We start from the raw sequence: 19,016 nt of genomic DNA, 5'->3' as shown, positions 1-19,016 counted from the left end.
CATATAGATAATGTAACCTTAAATAAGAGAAAATGCTAAATAAAGGATTAAAATGCCTTTATTTTCTCATATGAGAGTCGAAATTGAACTTTGCTTCAAATAATGGTCCGAAATGGCCAAATTGTCTAAAAGAAGACCTAAAGTGGACCTTGTTTTAAATAAGAGTCTAAAGTGGACCTTATTTCAAATAAGAGCTTAAAGTAGCCATATTAGCCTAAAAAAAGAGTCTGACCTCGTCGATGAAGAGCATTTTCGTCATTTATTTTTAATTTTTTTCCTTTTTTTTTAATGTTTTCCTCTTCCCTCCATCAGCCATCGCTAGGTCGTCGATGGCCGGCCGAGGTCAACCCATTTTTTATTGGTCCATTTAAGCATCTTCCTTTAAATTCCCATTAAGAAAGATAATTTTGACATTTATTTGGTATAACTCTATGTTGTAATGAGCCACTAAAGCCATAATAATTCTAAGTGAATCTTTCTTGGAGACTGGTGAAAAGGTCTTTTTATAACCAATGCCTTCTTTCCGAGTAAAATATTTAGCAACAAATCTAGCCTTATATAGTTCGATATTACCTATTGTGTCACGCTTGGCCTTAAAGATCCATTTACAGCCCACCTTTTTACGTCCTTCGGGTAGTCAACCATATTTTAACTCTTCTTCCATAACAGTAAACGATTTAGTAGAATTATCACATTCCATAGCCTGTGAAAATAAACTTGTATCATTATTAATTTTTAAGTCAATTTCTAACTCTTGTAGATAAACCATATAGTCATGAGAAATCGATAAGCTCTTTTCTCTTTAATCTTCTTAATGCTATTTCTTGTGGCTCAGTAATTGTAGATTTAGTATTGACAGTTTCATTATGAAGTGTTTCATTATTTATTTGTTGTTTTTAATTATGGTTGGGTTGAACTATAATATTAGGAACAACTATTTTAGAAGTTTTGGGTATAGGAAATTCCACCATAACTTCTTGAATGTAGGCATCATGAATTTTTTCACTCCTACTGATGTCCCCATTTTCAATGAACTTTTGTTTTCAGATTCAACAATTCTTGTACTATGGTTAGGATAATAAAATCTTACCCTTTGGATTTCTCTGCATAACCAATTAAGTAAGCACCGATTGTTTTAAAATTCAATTTATTTTCATGTGGATTATATATTCTTACTATCGCTGGAGAATCCAAATTATTTAGGTATCAAAAACTAGCTTTCCTTCCCATCCACAGTTCAAAAGGAGTCTTTGAAATTGCCTCACCAGAAATCATGTTTAATAAATTGGCAAAAGTACAGTAGAAGTGCCAATATTTGTGTACGGCGCTCACTTTTGGTGCTAATATTTTTTTGGATCACTTAAGTGCCAATTTTTTTGAAAAATGGTTATTTCAATGCCAACTCCGACGAACTTCCCCGAAAATCCTATGTGGCATCCGTGTGGCTCGCCCGAGCTTCCAAGTCGAGAAAAAAAAAAAGCAAAAAGTTAAAAACATTTTTAAAAAATTAAAAAAAAGAAGAAGCCTGGTGTAGCGGCGAGGGCCGTGAGCCCTCGCCGCCGCCGTCCCCACCATCGCCGGCAACGGTTGACAAGGGATGGGGGATGGCGGAGGGGGTCGCCAAGCCCCGGCGACCCTTGCCGAGGCCTCGCCGGGGTCGGTGAGGCCTAGGCTGTTACCAGCCTCGCAAACCCACAGCGAGGCCGACCTCTTCTAGATTTGGGCGGGGTCGAGCCTCGCCATGGTGGGAAGCAGCTGGGTTCACCTAGCGAAGGCTAAGCTTCACCGAGTCGTCACCGGGCGAGGCCGACTACAGCCGGGCCTCGGCAACCCCGGCGAGGCCTTAGTGGCGATTGCCGGGGCTCAACGACCCCCCTCGATCATCCTCCATCCCTCGCCGGGCATTGCCGGCGATGGTGGGGGGGGCGGCGGCGAGGGCTTACGGCCCTCGCTACCGCAAACTCACGGTTCCCTTTTTTTAGGGCTATTTTTCTATTTAATTTTAATTTTTTTAACAAATAATTATTTTTAAGTTGAACAATCCACATGGACGCCACGTGGGTTGATTTTTTTTTTAAATTAACACGTAACATTAAAAATTTAATTAAAAAATGCCACGTGTACTGTTTGGTCGGAATTAGCACTTAAATAATCATTTTTGGCCGGAATTGGTACTTCGGTGATCTTTTTTCTTCGATTTGAAACTTAAGTGATCCGAAAAAAATATTTGCACTAAAGTGAGCGCCGTACACAAATATTGGCATTTATGCTGTACTTTTGCCTTAATAAATATATAGAAGTCTTTAATGCATACATCAACAAGGATGAGGGTAAACATAAATAACTCATCATACTCTTTAACTATTTCCGTTAAGGTACGATTATGTCTTTCTACTACACCATTTTGTTGTGGCTGGGATCCTGTATTGAGTACAAATACCATGTCTTTTAAGGAATTTAACAAATGAACCCGTGCATTGTCCAAATTCATTATACTCTCCATAATATTCAACCCTTGTATCTGACCTTACTGTTTTTACCTTTTTATCTACTCTCAACTTCTTTAATAAACACCTCAAGTGCATTCACTAATTAAGATTTTACAATAGATAAATCTAACCATAAGGTAAAAGATCATCAATAAAGGTGTAAAATAACTTTCTCCACCAAAAGATGGAACATCAAAATGATCACATATATCGGTGTGTATAATTTCAAGAAGTTCTGTGATTCTTGTGGCACTTTTCCTAATGTCTATTGTTTGTTATAATCAATACACACTCCAAAGTCAGTAAAATCCAAATCTGCAAGAATTTCATTCCTCACTAATCTTCACATTCTTTTTTTGGATATGTGATTGAAATGTTTATGCCACAAGTAAAAAGAATTCTCATCAACTTAACTGCATTTGGTGCCAATATTATGATGTAAGTCATTAAAGCCCCAACAAAAGCATTATCAAGTTTAAACTTACAAAGACCATCGTATAAATTTCATTTCCAATAAGATTGTTATTTTTAAATGAATTGAAAGATCCAAAATCAAACTTAAGAGAAAACACCGCTTCATCAAGTCTTGGTAAATAAACTAAATTATGGAAAAATGAACGTACATAAAGGTTTGAAACAAATCCAAATAAAGTCTAGTATTCGATAAGCACCAATGCCTTCAATTGGAGCTTTATTTCTATTCCACGTGAACACATAATTTTGATTTGGTTTTATGGTTTGGATTGTAAGGAATCCCTGCATCATATCTGAAACATGAGTGGTGGCATCACAATCAATCCATCAAGTAGTATGAGAAACTTCAGTAAAGTTTGATTCGGAACATACTAAAGTACAACCATTACCATTCTTTTCAAACCAAGCTTATGCTTCAGGCAATCTTTCTTCAAATGTCTAATTTTATTATAAAAATGACACTTAATAAGATTATGTTCGTTCTTGTGAATTTGAGAAGCCTTAGAAGAGTCATTCGGGTTATGTAATCCTTTCGTCTTGCTCTTTCCACCTTTTCTTTTGGAATTCTTTTAAGCTTCTTGATGACTTAAGAGATGAACAAAATGAGCTCTTTGACTTTTTATCCTTATTTTCTCTTGAACAAGCATACTAGCCAATTCATTTACATTTCACTTATCCTTGATAGTGCTATAGTTCATCTAAAATGACCCACATTGTACATGAACCAAGGAATTGGGTATGAACTGTACTAAGAAGTACACATCCATGTTCATTTCCAATGTCCTAATTTTGCTATTTTGTTCGTCATCTCAATTACATGCTTATGCGTGGTACGTAAACCATCGTAGTTCATGGCGGTTAAAGTATTGATCAATTTACCAACAAGTGATTTATCAATAGTTAACACTTCTCCATAAATTTTAAAAATCCTTACCACTATTAGTTTTTGGGAAAGAGTATTTGTTAAGTTATTTGCAGATGTCATTCACATAAACATTATGCTTAACCTATTCATTTTTCCAGAGCTTTATGGAAAGACCTTTCATTATCACTATTCTCATCAGTAATGGCAGCCGATTCTTCTACTTAAAGTGCTAAGTCAAGATCTAGGACACCTAAGTGAAACTGGACTTGTTCACACCAATTAGAGAAATTTATTTCATTAAAAAATAGAACATAAGAAGCATCTAAACAAAAAAAAAAAAAAGTCTAGATGCTGCAAATTTACAAGAAAATACTCATACAATAATGCTTTGAGACTATCACATAATCATATTCAAATTAAACAAAACATGTATAACATAGTTTTGCTTTGGGCGATCCTATGATATACAAACATACATTAAACCATAAGCGTTAATATCACAAAAAACTTCAAATTGGTACCCCCATGATAAATTTACTAAAAACTATTTTTTTGATCATGAAAAATCCCAAACTGGTACACCTATGATAAATTTATCTCAAACTATTTTTTTTACCATAAAAAAGTTCAAATTGGTACACCTATTACAAATTTACCCAAACTATTTTTTTTAACCACAAAAAATTCCAAACTAGTACACAAGCGATAAATTTACCCCCAAACTAATTTTTTGACCATAAAAAATCATAAACTGGTACAACCGTGATAAATTTACCCCTTGTTAATTTTTGTTAAATTGGATTAATACCACGAAAAATCCCAAATTGATACACTTATGACAATATAGGGTAAAAATCTCAAATTGATACACCCATTGACAATCACATGCCATCCAACTCAGTAATTTGATGGTAAAATTTAACGAAAATTAACGAAAGGTAAATGTGTCACAAATGTACCAATTAAGGATTTTTGGTGGGCAAAAAATAGTTTGGGATAAATTTGTCACATGTGTATCAATTTTGAGATTTTTCATGGTCAAAAAAATAGTTTGGGTTTAATTTGTCAAAGGTGTACTAGTTTGGGGCTTTTCATGATATTAGCCCAAACCATAATGATGCTAATAAATTTTATTTTTCAATTACAAATATACCTCATTAAAATTTATTTGCTATATTTGGATATACTGACAAATTTAACAAGGCATATGAATTACCAACTATTACGTTCATAAATTATAAGAAATTGATTAACCTTTGGGTTAATCTCTAAGTTCTTATAATAAAAGAACTTCAATATACCCATGACACCAATAAGGGTATTTAATATATCAATTTTAGTCATAGCATCAATTAGTCATGGGTAATTGAATCAAAACATTATATAATTTTAAAATTCCAGGGACTTTTAAGGTTCGACACTTTGATGACTAACTAAACATTCATAAGTGAATTTTAAAATTTAAAACACAATAAGTGTTTCATAATTGGGTTATCTCTAAACGTTAAGATTTAATCACTTTCATGATAAAATCGTCATAAAAGTATGAGGATCAATTTATGTATTATGATGCCTTAAGAATATATGTGAATTCATATATAATTATACGAATACATGTAGCAAAACAATTATTGTTCTTTAGAACATTACAAACAAAATACATCAATAGCACTTAACCCAAACAATAATTTACTAATCGAAAAATCATGAGATTCTAAACCATATTCTGATACCATATGTTAGTTATAATGTAATTCAATTATGTGGAATTCATAATCAAAGGATATTAGACCTCCATGATTTATTCACGACAAGAGGGATTAAGGCATACCTTATCCATAGCAATAGTTTTGAGGAAGCAACAATATGGTGAAAGAAATGACCTTGAGAATTCGATTGATGCAGAAACAGGAGAAACCGATCCACTTTTTCTTAACTATTTTATCTGGTGGATGATAAAATTCATAAAAGTTGCAACTTTTCATTGCCAATACATTTTTATTTTTAGCATTTAAATAATTATTAAATCATTAATAATATCGATTGGATGCGTTGTCGATTTCGCTAATTTGTCCCAATTTATACATGTGCGCATATTGGAGATTCGTAATTATGATATCTAGCTTGTGCATTGTGAACGTGTTTTAAAATGTGGTCCAAAAAGGATGGCGTGGTATTTGAACATCAGGTAAGAAAAGGTTTCTTTCCCCACTTTTGATAGGAGTTCCTATAGAGAAGAAGAAGAAGAAGATTAGGCTCTAGCACATTAAATCATATAAATTTATTCTCCTTTTGATAAGCCTAAGTTAAACTCAACGTGATTTTTGGACCCTAATAATATGAATCACATCAATTATTTCAGTACTTTTTTTTAATTTCGTTTGGAAATAATCGTTAGTTGCTAACATTATTAAAGTATTTTTTTTTTCAGTTTTCTAAACTACTCAGAATTAAAGAAGCTTACCAGGTTCTTGTTAATCCTCTGACCAAATTTCTTGTGTTACAATTAAGCAGTCACAACTTAAATATACATGAGTTCACAATGGGATATTCCAATTTCCACTTTCGTTACGAATTTTTTCTGAGTCCTCCTTCCTCGAAGTCCTAATCACCTTTTTTTTTTGTCTTTTCTCCGACATAGACGTCCCAACCCTAAATTATTGTCCTTCAAGCTTAGTATGCCAATAATTTTATAAAGATAGAGACGGACTCTGTTACTTGGCAGCTTTTCCTACGATTGCGACATTTCATTTATTTTTGTCTGATTTATGGTCCAAGAGAATAATATTGGACAGACTATCGTGACTCAGACAGTTGAAGCAATAATTTTGCCTTTTTCCCTTTGAGCGAAAATAACTCAATTTTTTTAATCTATTATATTAGTACCAATTCAATCTTAAATATTTTAATTAGATCAATTTTCAGTTTTCTAAACTACTCAGAATTAAAGAAGCTTACCAGGTTCTTGTTAATCCTCTGACCAAATTTCTTGTGTTACAATTAAGCAGTCACAACTTAAATGTACATGAGTTCACAATGGGATATTCCAATTTCCACTTTCGTTACGATTTTTTCTGAGTCCTCCTTCCTCGAAGTCCTAATCACCTTTTTTTTTTGTCTTTTCTCCGACATAGATGTCCCAACCGTAAATTATTGTCCTTCAAGCTTAGTCTGCCAATAGTTTTATAAAGATAGAGACGGACTCTTTTACTTGGCAGCTTTTCCTACGATTCCAAGAGAATAATATTGGACATAGACTATCGTGACTCAGCCAGTTGAAGCAATAATTTTTCCTTTTTCCCTTTGAGCGAAAATAACTCAATTTTTTTAATCTATTATATTAGTACCGATTCAATCTTAAATATTTTAAAAATATTAAATATTAAATATTAAATATTATAATTAAATCAATTTTATCCTAAACTTTTTATATTGGTATCAATTCAATCCATATGATCAATTTTTAGCCCGAATCACTAACATGGACGTCGGTCGTCGTCGGCCATCCTACGTGGCACAACCAGTGATGACTTGGATAATAATAATAATAATAATAATAATAATAATAATAATAATAAATTATTATTATTATTGTGGCAGCGAGGGTTGAAGGCTCGACCCCGGCGGCCTGGACGAGGGCTCGACCCTCATGACCTAGGCAAGGGCCATCGTCGCCGGATCTGGCGAGGGGTTGGCGACCCTTGCCTTCGGCAGGCCATAGCCTGGGTGAGGGCCGCCTATAGTGAAAAAAAGAAAGAGAAATGAAAAAATAATAATAAAATTAAGAAAATATTAAAAATTTGGCTTGATGGACTAAAATGGTACTAATGCAAAATGATTAGGACTAAATTGATTGGATTGAACGATTAAAGAGTGAATTGATACCAATATAAAGGTCTATGACTTTTTTAGTACTTTTCCCTTTTTTCGGCTTTTCGTTTCACTGTTCTTCAAACTATATTTATGCAGTCTGGTTTGTTTAGGCAGCGCTTAGGTGGAGTATTTTTTGTGAACAATGCAGCAAATCCAACATGCGCAACATGAAGGAGATTATTTAGTTACCTAAAGCCTAATGGCTCATCATGAACAAAGATTTTTTAGGTATATTTTTTTACCAATTTTTCTAATGTTATGGACAATTAGTGTATTGAAGAAGGAAACATTTTATTACTAGGCGCGGCTAACAAGTTCCCTGACTTAACAAAATGTTTGAAATAAAAAACCTTGGCGTCGCTATGGCATGTCCTGTCCATAAGCAAATGTTTCAAATGTTTTCTATTTAGGCCACTATTCTAATAAGCCATAAGAATAAACGTTGGTATATCATCAAAGTAGTTAGGAATCTTGAAAGTATAAATAAATGTTAGTACTTTTCCAAACCAAACAAGAGAAAAAGTTGCTTAGTGATTAAAATTAATTGGTTTTTAATGTGACATGTTGGTATATCGGTCAACTTAAGTTTGGTAATATCGAATAATAGTTAGTAACTTCAAAGAAGTTGGCAAGTCACGAGAATAAGTATTGGTAGATCATTAAACTAAATGCTAATCTTCTACGTATAAACAAATGTCGGTACTTTTCAAAATAAGGAAAAAAGTGCATAAATGTATGTCAACAATATCTTCGGTTCATACGAAATTGGTTACACCTAGTACAACATGCTAGATGAAAAAGTACCTCAATCGTGCCTTGTATATATATACATATATAGAGAAAAACAGATAGAGGGGTGACCTGCTAAGTGTCAAGTGAGCTCCTATGGCAAACTCAGAGACAGGAACGAGCACCAGCAACCCATTCGGAGGTGAGTATCAGGTGTTCCTGAGTTTTAGAGGGCCCGACACTCGTCGGGGATTCACCAATAGCCTCTACCACGCCTTGGTAGATGTAGGGATTCACGTTTTCATGGATGACGAAGAGCTTCGACCAGGAGAAAGAATTAGTGGCAACCTTCTGCAAGCAATCGACAACTCCAAGCTTTACATACCCATTTTCTCCAAAGATTATGCTTCGAGTCACTGGTGCCTCCGCGAGCTTGCAAAGATGGTGGAGAACACCTCTAAATCTAAAGAAGAGGAGAATGAGAAGGTGATATTGCCCATCTTTTATGACGTAAAACCTGCTGATGTGAAGCTGAGAACCTCGTTGTACCACGATACCATACTTAATTTGGAGCAAAAGATGGAGGATCAGAAGAAGTACAGCTCCGAAAAAATAGAGACATGGCGTCAGGCACTCAGCGAAGTTGATGGCACCAAGGGGTGGGAGCTGAATAAATATCCGGGGTAATCATCTAACCGTGAATGTCAAAATTATCTTTTATAATCGGGTATTGATTTGATAAAAAGTCATTTATTATTAGGACCTAATAGGATTAATTTCGTTTTGACCTTTCCATTGTGTAACAATTTGTAAAATTCTTTTCCACGTCAAATGAAATAAGTAAATCTAATATTGCCATACTTCATCATACATTTATATTTTGATTCTTCCACTCTTTTTTTTTTACAAGAAATTTTGATTCTTCCGCTTGATTTAGTAATAGAAAAATGCACCGCAACCACGACAGCTGGAGAGTCTTTGAGCTCGTGGCTATGGCCGCTTGAGCTTAATCGAGTTTGGCCGTTGCGGCAGGAGCTTCGTCGAGGTCGGGGCTAGGGTTGGTCGAGCTTCTTCGAGCTTGCAGCCATGACCAGCAGAGCTTCCATGTAGTATTTCAAACTCCTATGTCAATAACACAATTCAAAGAAACCATGAAAAGTTTTAATGAAGAATCGAACAAATGATCAGGTTGGAGAAAAAAGCTACTGGAGATGGAGCAAGCAAGATTTCTTACCACTTTTCTTCGTGCCTCTTATTACCTATTTTAATTTATTATAGTTTTTTGGCCTATTTTCTAATGCCAAGTCAATATTTTCCATTCATTAATTTAGATGGTGCAAATGGAATGATTTGATTGTATTAGTTTGATAAATTTTAGTATTTGATTGTATTTCCTGAAAGATTTAGCGCTGGATTGTATTTTTGCGAATTTGTTAACTTTTCTCAATTGAAGCTGTTCAACTTTCTGGCAGCGAGGGGGATCTTATCGAGGCTGTTGTCAATGAGGTTGTGGTTAGACTCAAGACAAGACAAAGAAAAGTGACTGGAGATTTAGTTGGAATGGAGGATCGAGTAGAAGCCATAAACAGTTTATTAGACATCCAATCCGGTGGTGCACGGCTCATCGCAGTTTACGGGATGGGCGGCATCGGTAAATCGACACTTGCCAAGATCATCTACAACCAACTATGTCCTCGCTTTGGGAAAAACTGCAGCTTTCTCGATGGCGTAAGGGAAATGGCAAAAACCAAGGGCTTGGTGAAGCTGCAAGAACAATTGCTGTCCGATATCTCTAATTCCAAAGTGGCTCGCAACATTGATAACATTGATCATGGGATCAATAGGATTAGAGAAACGATTAGCAACAAGAAGGTACTAGTTGTATTGGATGATGTTGATGAGGGAAACCAAATCGAATACCTCATTGGAATTAATTCTTTGTACCCTGGCACTAGGATACTTGTTACCACTAGGGACAAAAGTGTTCTGAAAATCAGAGGGTTGAAGTATGAAATCGTGCCTTATGAAATGGAGGTGTTGAGTGACAAAGATGCGCTTCAACTTTTCAGCAGGCATGCCTTCGATGCCGAGTTTCCTCTGGCCGATTATGATACTTTGTCAAAAGACATTGTCTCTACAACGGGTGGACTACCTTCAGCTCTTCGAGCAATAGGTTCATTGCTTTTTCTTCAGCAAGAGAAAAAAATATGGCAAGAGATGCTAGAGAAGCTAAGGAAAACACCCAATAGTGATGTCTCAGGAAAGTTAAGGATTACCTATGATGCCTTAGAAACGGATCAACAACAGATATTTCTCGACGTTGCGTGCTTTTTCATCAGTAAAGATAAGACTAATCCAGCCTTTGCATGGAAAGATTGTGGGTTTAGCCCGGAATATGCTATTGATGTCCTTAGTAACAGATGCACAATAAAGGTTTTAGACGATAATACCTTATGGGTACATGATCAGTTTAGAGATCTTGGAAGGGCAATTGCTAATCAAGAGCGTTCTAGGTTATGGGCTACAGAAGACATCATTCGCGAAATAAGATCGACAGAGGTAAAGTACGACCAAATTTAATTTGAATAAAAAAATTACTTACCTTGTTCGTAACTGAGGATTCGCGTTTCTGAACTGGGAGCTAATTTTCTGTTTCATTTTTGTCTCCTTCTCTTCAACGGAGTAAAATTGTATGATATTGACAAATTCCTGCTTCTACTCCTCAATGTCATGGGCAGAACAAGACAAGCGTTCAAGCACTGGATTTGACAAATTGGTCATGGACTGATGACGACATGACCATCACCGCGGAGCAACTTAAACGGTTCCCAAATCTTCGGATGCTGTGGTTGCACAACATAACCTGCCAAGGTGACTTTGCTGGCTGTCTTTCCGAGTTGAAATGGATCAGCTTGTTCTACCCTGATGGAAGTTCTGAACGTCATCCACGTTTTGAGGCAACCAATTTGAATCTAGAAAACGTGGTTGTGGGGAATCTCGTTGGCCATGGGTTCACGGATGATCATGTCAGGAGCCTCATCAAGGTATGTCAGTTTCCCTCTTGGTTTAATTTTCTCATTTTTTGAGAGGATCAAAGGACAAACGATCCGATTTCTCATACAGACGACCAATTGTCCGTTCCTGATGTTTCATTGGCTTTTGTAGGAGGGGAGGAAACTGAAGGTTCTCACTCTTGAAAATAATACGTCAATATACAGGACTCCGACATTTTCCGAATACTCGGCTTTACAGAAGTTAACTATTTCTAAATGTGCATCTTTGATGGAAATTGACAGCTCTATTGGAAAACTGTGGTGGCTGACTGATTTGAGTATTGAGTCATGTCAAAATCTTGGAAAATTGCCTGAACAACTTGGAGAGCTAAGGAATCTTCAGCACCTTTCTCTCAGAAACTGTGACAGCTTGAGCGAACTCCCCGAATCGGTTTCGAAGTTAGAGTCATTGATGAAGTTGGATGTATCGCACACGCATATCAGGGGATTGCCAGATTCCATTGGTAGACTACCAAGCCTGTCATCTCTCAATGCATCATCCACACCAATTGCGGAAGTGCCCGGAACAATGAGCGAGCTCGGTCGCCTCCAAACACTGGACTTAGAGCATTGTCATAAGATCCAAGAGTTGCCGGAGCTTCCTAGCAGTTTGACCGCTCTACGGCTGAGATCCAGTTCGTTGCAGACTGTCCCTAACCTCTCAAACCTTACTAATCTAGTTGAACTGCTCCTATCTGATGGCTCTGAATCTGACGCCACGTCAAATATAATACAAAGTGGCGATGACTTGCAGTGGATTGGGATGTTATCCAAACTGAAGAAGCAGCAGCTGTGCCTTTTAAATGTCCGTGCACCGCCGACAGAGTTGGGCGCCCTTTCTCTGCTGAAAGAACTTACTCTGTATGGACTAGACTTCCAATCCCTCGAACAACTTCCGTCAAACCTGACAGCTCTAGAGCTTGATCGCACTCGGGTGAAACAGGTACAGCTCGATGGGCTTCCTCAGTTGGAAAAGTTGACTATCAGAAGGTGTGAACTGGTCAAAAGATTATCGATCCCATCGAGTCTAAGAAAACTGACAGAAGCTCAGGTGTCTTCTTGCACTGAGCTAGTCGAAGTTCGATTTCTCGGTGTCCTAATGTCGTTGGAGGGATTATGCATTGAGGACTGTAAGTCTTTAGAGAGGTTGGTTAATCTGTCGGACGAGCCAGGGCGCAACGAGCTACGAGCTCCCGAGTTGACCGATGGTGGGAGGAGAGTGTCCCTTGTCTCCAGCTCCCTAAAGATGCTTCAAGTATTCCGGCTGTCGAGGTGCCCAGAGCTACAGGAGATTCATTTTGCCTCTACGCTCAAACCACTGGGAGTATTCTCTGTCGAAGGGTGCACTGCACTAAAAAGGATAGGCGGTCTGTCAAACTTGAAGAACTTGACGCGGTTCGGCCTTGTAGGGTGCGAGAGCCTGCAGGTTGTCGAGGGCATGCACGAGTTAGAGCGTCTGGAGCAGCTGAAAGTTAATAATTGCAGATCCATGGAAAGGATAGCTGATGCATCGAGCTCAAAAATACCAAAGGGGTGCCAGATACAGATGAGGGATTGCGGGGAGTCACTCGACACCGGTCCGGACGGTTCAAGCATCACTTGGGAGTCTTACAGAGAGAAGATCCTGAATGCACCAACAACACAAGCGTCGGACTCCGAAATCGAAATGACTTTCTACGACTGCGAAACAGAAACAGGGGATCCTCTATTGGAACAGGTGCGCGCCTTCTTTCTGTTCTTTGGATCATCACCGTTCTAGTCTGCTTCATTCGCTTTCCATTTCTGCTCTGTTCAAACCAAGAGAGAGAATAGCATGATTCTAAACTCTGTGCAACCATGGACAATCTCATTAAAAATCCTAGGAATCTTCATTTGCTTTATGTGTGTCACCTTGGGAAGTGACAGGTATCTTACATCCTTCTTCCTATTTGTGATTTTAGTCCATTCTAAACCAGTCTTTTTTTTTTTTTTTATTTCTATTTAGAATCTAGTTACCATAATTAAGCATTTCACATACTTAATTTTTTTAGTATATTAAAGTTTTTTTAGGGTATTCTTAAATAATCCTATTACATTTTATATACCCCGTAAGTATCTCGTTAATAGTGAGGGAAAAACGATAAATTCTATGATATAGTAAAAAATTTGGAAGTCTCTTTTACACCATTTCTCTTACAAGAACATGTCTATTCTTCATCTCTCTTATATATTGTTTTTTGTCAACTTTATCTCTCTCACTTTTTTTTTTTTTTTTGGTCCAATATCTCTCTTACTTCAAAAGCTCACTTTCTTGGTGGATCTTTTATTTTTACTTTCATTAGTCTAAAATATATCAAGTCTCTTTAATATCTATATTAAATATTTTATTTTTTACCCAAGATATTTTTACGTAAAGCATGTAAGAAGTTATAGAAATATCCAGGTACACACTAAAAACATTATGCATGATTCGACATTTTGATATCATTTCATTTATTCTTTATGGACGATACTTATTTTTGTTAGTCCAAAAGTAATGTTATATCATTAGCATTTAAAAAAAAAAAAACCTTGTTTTCTGCATTGTTTTGATTTGATTAATTTTCATCTTTAAAGTTTCAAGTTGGAGAATGTAATTATATTTTATTTTTGAATAACTTTGAGGAGAGTTTTTTCTTCCACCGATCGTCCCGTGTGTGTATATATCTAAAAAGAAGACTGATGAAAAGGGATTTGACGGTATTGGTAATGTACACAACAAAAAGTGAAAACTTAATATTTATAAACAAATGATTGTATTAAAAAATTTCTATGACATATTTTCTAGATTCTATTTGACAATTTATCCATAAATTTGCTCGACAAGTAGAAAAGAGCTAGGTTTCTTGGGAATTTCTCTTCTCACCACAACTAATATTTATGGAAGTAAAATCTAACAATAGAAGAACATAGTGCCTTCAATATACGTGGGGATTTTGTCATTTTGTTAACCAGATCCTACGAAGAAATAGAAAAACCAAAAAAAAAAAAAAAAAGTAAATAAATTTGGGGCCATGACTTTAAATTGCAATTGAATTATTGAGGGCAATTTTATCTTTTTGGTAAAAATTGGGTGGATTTAGTCGGACAAAGAGTGAAAATAGCTGACCCAAAACAATTACAAGAAGATACAGCCTGTAATAATACCAAAAGGATTTGAAAATAGGGTTAAAACGAGTCCTATGCATGTCCTCAGCTCCACCGGGTTCTTGGTTGCGCGGCCCGACTCGGTCAGGCTCCGGGAGATCAAGCTCGACGTGGTATGGGTGGACTAACAGGTGCCTCTGCAAGCGTCCGGTAACGACCCTCCGAACACCCCTACACACAAGCAGATGCCTATTTGCATCCATTCACTCGTATACAAGCCTTGAAATCTTGGTCAATACTCATGACATTCTCGACAAATCTCCACAATGGCTCGAGTTTGCAGCTAAGTCACGGCATGATTCGTCGCTTCCTTGGGCCGCTCGACCCCCACATGTGCGCATCGATCAAGCCACATGTCTACAAGACTCTCTGCCACGAGAATCTTCTCACACATGTTATCACTGTCAACGAGTGTCTCGTAACAAAAACCTTTCACCTCGTGTCACAACCCACAAGAGTAACAACATGACAGCTTACAGATCGACCACTCTCTAGGTTGCCTGCTTGACTTAGGTCTCCTCACCAACTTACTACCACGCTAAGTTATGTTCATCTTTCTTTCGAGTTTGCTGAAGTGTGGAGTGTTGTTAGTAGTGTGGTGTTTCATTAAGCCTTTCTCAGCGCAATTTGGCTAGAAAAATTTAAACAAGAAAAACTAAAAATTAGAGGGAAAAAAGATAAAAGAAAAGCGGATAACAATTAAAAGAGTTACAAAGCTAAAAATTTATTCTCGAACAAGAAAGTAGGCCATCGGGCTGCGTCGGCGAGGGCCCGCGACCCTCGTTGGGTGTCAGAGCTGGCGGTCGGCCCTCGTTCGATAACTATCATATCAGTACTTTTTTTTTTTTGGTCGAACATCATATCAGTACTTGATCCTTGAAAAAACCCACTTTTGTCTCCTAAATCAGATCTCCTTCTTTTCTTCGTTTGTGTCAAGTCTTGGGAAAGTCATGAAGAAGTTGATCAAAGCCTAACAGTCGCTCTGTTCCAATTTTGAGGGAATGAAGATATTCAAATTTGTGAAAACCCTTTATGTTGATTCTTGCTAGGTGTTTGCGTTTGGGTGTTCAAATCAATGATTATATTCATATGATATTTGGGTGTTCTGTTTTCTCTTAATCTATTTGAGATATGGTATTTTGGAACCTCCCTCTCTCAGCAAGATGATGGTAACGAGGATGAGCATGAGGACGATGACGACGACAGGAAGGATGACGACGGTGTGCATGAGGACAATGAGGAAGATTATGGTCAGGATGACGAGAACGACAATGTGCATTCGTCTAGCGGGCCTTCATCGGTTTGTTCTGTGGACGATAACAATGAGAAGGGCAGTGTAGACGAGGAAGGCGAATGCGAAGGTGATGGCAACAGCGATAGCAAGGCCGACGAATATGAGGGCAATGATGGCGAGGATGACGAGGACAACAATCTAAATGAGGTTTGGCAGTCGTCTCACTGGCCTTCACCGGATTGTTCCGTGGATGACAACGTTGAGAACAACGATTTCAATGAGGAGGGCGACAGCGACCGCGACGGCAACAACTATAGCAAGGATGACGAGGACGATGGCCGTGAGGATGATGAGGACAACAATCTGCATGAGGGTTTGCAGTCATCTCGCTGGCCTTCGCCAGTTTATTCTGAGGACGATAACATTGAGAACAACAATGTCAACGAGGAAGGTGATGGCGACGGCAATGGCAGTGGCAATGACGACGAGGACAAGGAAGAGAGGGACGATGAAGAAGCCGAAGAGGAGGTAAGAGACGACAATAGCCTATAACTCAGCTGAAATCTGTTCTCTATTCAAAACTCGTGCAGGTTTGTTGAAAAACTGAAATTAAATCTAGTGATAGTTATTGCTCTAGATCGCGAGCTTGCTACAACTAAACACCGTGATTGAAGGAATTGATATTGAAACTGTTGGTTTTCAATCAAACACAGGGCTTTTTGCACGTGGCCATCCTTTGCTTTGCCCATTTTTGTCAAATCCGAGTACCTACTGATTGAGAGGGAAAAAAAAATCACGCCAGCATTTTATATTAGTCAACTTGGATGGAATTAAGAGATTATGTTGATTCTTTCTAATTACTTGCATTTGGGTGTTCAAACTAGGGATTAATGCAATGTGATAAGATATTTGGTGATTTCGATCTTTTCTTCTTAAGATGTTTAATACACCTTAAACTGATATTTTAAATCCTCCCTCTCCTCAGCAAAATGACGGTGATGACTTTGACGACAATGATTATGGCTACGACAGGGAAGACAATGCCAATGAAGACCAAGACGAGGGCGACTACAACGACGAGGACGATGACGGCGACTAGGACGACAATGTGCAGGAGGTTCCGTAGCCGTCTCGCAGGCCTCTGTGGGTTCATTCCTTTTCAGTAGTTCTATTGTTAATTCACTCCTTTTTTTCTCCTCCATAAAATGACAATGGTGTGCAAGTACCCTATTTATATCACGAATTTGATTGGATTTCACTAGTTAATCTGTTCCGATTCAGTGTATGCATCTCATTATGTCGAGAGGTCCCCTGTAGATGCATGCTTCATGAATCTGTCTTTGCTGATATTGTTCGAGACTCATCGGTTAACCACTCTATGACACTCAAAAACCATAAAACCAATTCTAATGTTCTTTGCCTAGACCAAATCCTTCGTCCTTTGCCTGTCAGGCAAACAGGTGATTCCTAGGATTTTCATCCTCGAAGGCTCTTTCATGGTTGATAAGATCATGGGCCAACTCCCACTTTTTTCGTGAAGGCAGGCCCAATTAACCGGGGCTTCTTCTCCGTCACGAAATGTAATTTCACTGCCGCCATTGTCACTCGTCTGTAAAGTACATAAACAAAACAGGTCCATCTCATTAGGAAAGGAACTAACGCATTCAATCTCATGTTACAATTTGTCCAAGTTGATGCGATGGCCTTTTGAAGGACCAATTAAAGATGGCAATCGAAAAACGCTTGCCTTGCTAAAAGAATGAACCTAAATCCATGCACTGACGGCTTTTAGGCAAAAGAGAAGTCAAGAATAATCAGTGAAGTCAGCAAGAACGTGTGCAAGAGAAAAAGGTAGATGAAAGAGCCCATGGCGACAGAAACATAGTTTACTTTGCACTTCTCTTTTGTGTCCTCCTTTGATACAATCTTAAATGGCGGTCTAAAGTAACACAAAAGAAGGGTTCCAAAAACAAGATTATATATGGTTAGACGGGAGAAATTTCATTCAAAATCGTAACGGGCAACGGTGTTGTCCCAAGTGATATGTATTTCACGCTTGCTCTTCAATCGGTGGGATTGATCCAATTACTCACTTGAATAGCTAATAGCCCATCTTTGAATCGATTGTGCCCATCGACATGTATTTCATTTAAAATCCTATGGTTAGCAGAAGAAATTTTATTTTGAAAACTTCGTGGCCCGCCAAGTGGGATTTTAAAGATTTTCTCAGGAAAACTTGTAGTAGAGCCAGCCCCCTTCACTAAAAATTAGCATTGTAACTGTGCAGTCATCCACTCATTTTCCATTTATTAACAACGAAAAGCAGGCTTTCTTACCATGTCGAGGAACACAAAGAGAGTAGTTTTGAAAAGTTACTTTCAAAATGCGGGCTTTCTTACCACTTTCCAAGAACGCAGAGAGTAATTTTGAAAATTATCTTTTGAGTGAGTCGCAGGGTCAAAGAATTTAACCAAAAGTCTTTGGAAAAAGTACATTTTTAGTGCCAAAAGTTGTGTACAAAGATCACTTTGGTGCCAAAAGTTTCAATTGGATCACTTTAGTGCCAAGTAAGAGATAAAAGGATTACTTTGGTGCCTTTGGCGAGAATTTCCGGCCAAAATTGTCATGTGTCATTAATAATTATTTTTTAATGAAAAATAACATTTAAAAAAATAAATAAATCCACATGGGCTGCCACGTAGACTTATGCACTTTAAAATAAATTAAAATAAAACAAATCCAAATTTAAAAATTAGCTAAAAATTAAATTCATTTAAAATACAAACTTTATTTAAAATAAAATTAAAAATAAGCTACAATTTTTTTTAACTCAAACTTAAAAAAAAAAATTTGGGTGGACAACGACCCTCGCCGCCGCCGCCCCCACCATCGCCGGCGATGGTGGGACATGGCCCGTAGGGGTCGCCGAGCTCCGGCCCGCGGTCGGCGGGGTCACCGGCCCTTGGCCGAGGCTCGGCGACCCCCGCCGGCCATGCCCACCACCGCCGGCCCGTCCGGGCAACGTGGGGCGGAGGCGACGAGGGCCGTGCAACCCCTTGCCGCCTGCAAGTTCACCCTTTTTTTTTTTTTGAGTGTTTACTTTTTTTTTGTTAATTTTTAACCTAATTTTTCAA

At 37.7% G+C, this 19,016-nt stretch overlaps 2 protein-coding genes across 2 annotated transcripts; both read left to right on the top strand.

Annotated features, from left to right (window-relative positions):
• Positions 1-8,537: 8,537 nt before the first annotated feature.
• On the top strand, positions 8,538-16,208 carry LOC115732317 (disease resistance protein L6-like). Its single transcript, XM_048278381.1, has 6 exons — positions 8,538-9,113; positions 9,903-10,989; positions 11,169-11,474; positions 11,596-13,200; positions 15,808-16,140; positions 16,200-16,208. The coding sequence occupies exons 1-6, from the start codon at positions 8,587-8,589 to the stop codon at positions 16,206-16,208; spliced, it is 3,867 nt and encodes a 1,288-aa protein (XP_048134338.1). The 5' UTR covers positions 8,538-8,586.
• Position 16,209: 1 nt separating this feature from the next.
• On the top strand, positions 16,210-17,233 carry LOC115732104. Its single transcript, XM_030662770.2, has 2 exons — positions 16,210-16,410; positions 16,868-17,233. The coding sequence occupies exons 1-2, from the start codon at positions 16,217-16,219 to the stop codon at positions 17,046-17,048; spliced, it is 375 nt and encodes a 124-aa protein (XP_030518630.2). The 5' UTR covers positions 16,210-16,216; the 3' UTR covers positions 17,049-17,233.
• Positions 17,234-19,016: the final 1,783 nt, after the last annotated feature.

This window comes from Rhodamnia argentea, chromosome 1 (genome assembly GCF_020921035.1).
Source record: "Rhodamnia argentea isolate NSW1041297 chromosome 1, ASM2092103v1, whole genome shotgun sequence".
NCBI classification, from domain to species: Eukaryota; Viridiplantae; Streptophyta; class Magnoliopsida; order Myrtales; family Myrtaceae; genus Rhodamnia; species Rhodamnia argentea.
Note: the sequence above shows the minus strand (reverse complement) of the source record. Positions and strands in the feature narration are given on the sequence as shown.

Coding starts and splice junctions, on each gene's coding strand:
- LOC115732104 (XM_030662770.2), top strand. CDS start 16,217: ATGGCCGTGAGGATGATGAGGACAACAATCTGCATGAGGGTTTGCAGT. Junction 16,411..16,867: donor ATGAAGAAGCCGAAGAGGAG/GTAAGAGACGAC, acceptor CCCTCTCCTCAG/CAAAATGACGGTGATGACTT.
- LOC115732317 (XM_048278381.1), top strand. CDS start 8,587: ATGGCAAACTCAGAGACAGGAACGAGCACCAGCAACCCATTCGGAGGT. Junction 11,475..11,595: donor ATGTCAGGAGCCTCATCAAG/GTATGTCAGTTT, acceptor TGGCTTTTGTAG/GAGGGGAGGAAACTGAAGGT. Junction 13,201..15,807: donor GGGATCCTCTATTGGAACAG/GTGCGCGCCTTC, acceptor TCCCTCTCTCAG/CAAGATGATGGTAACGAGGA.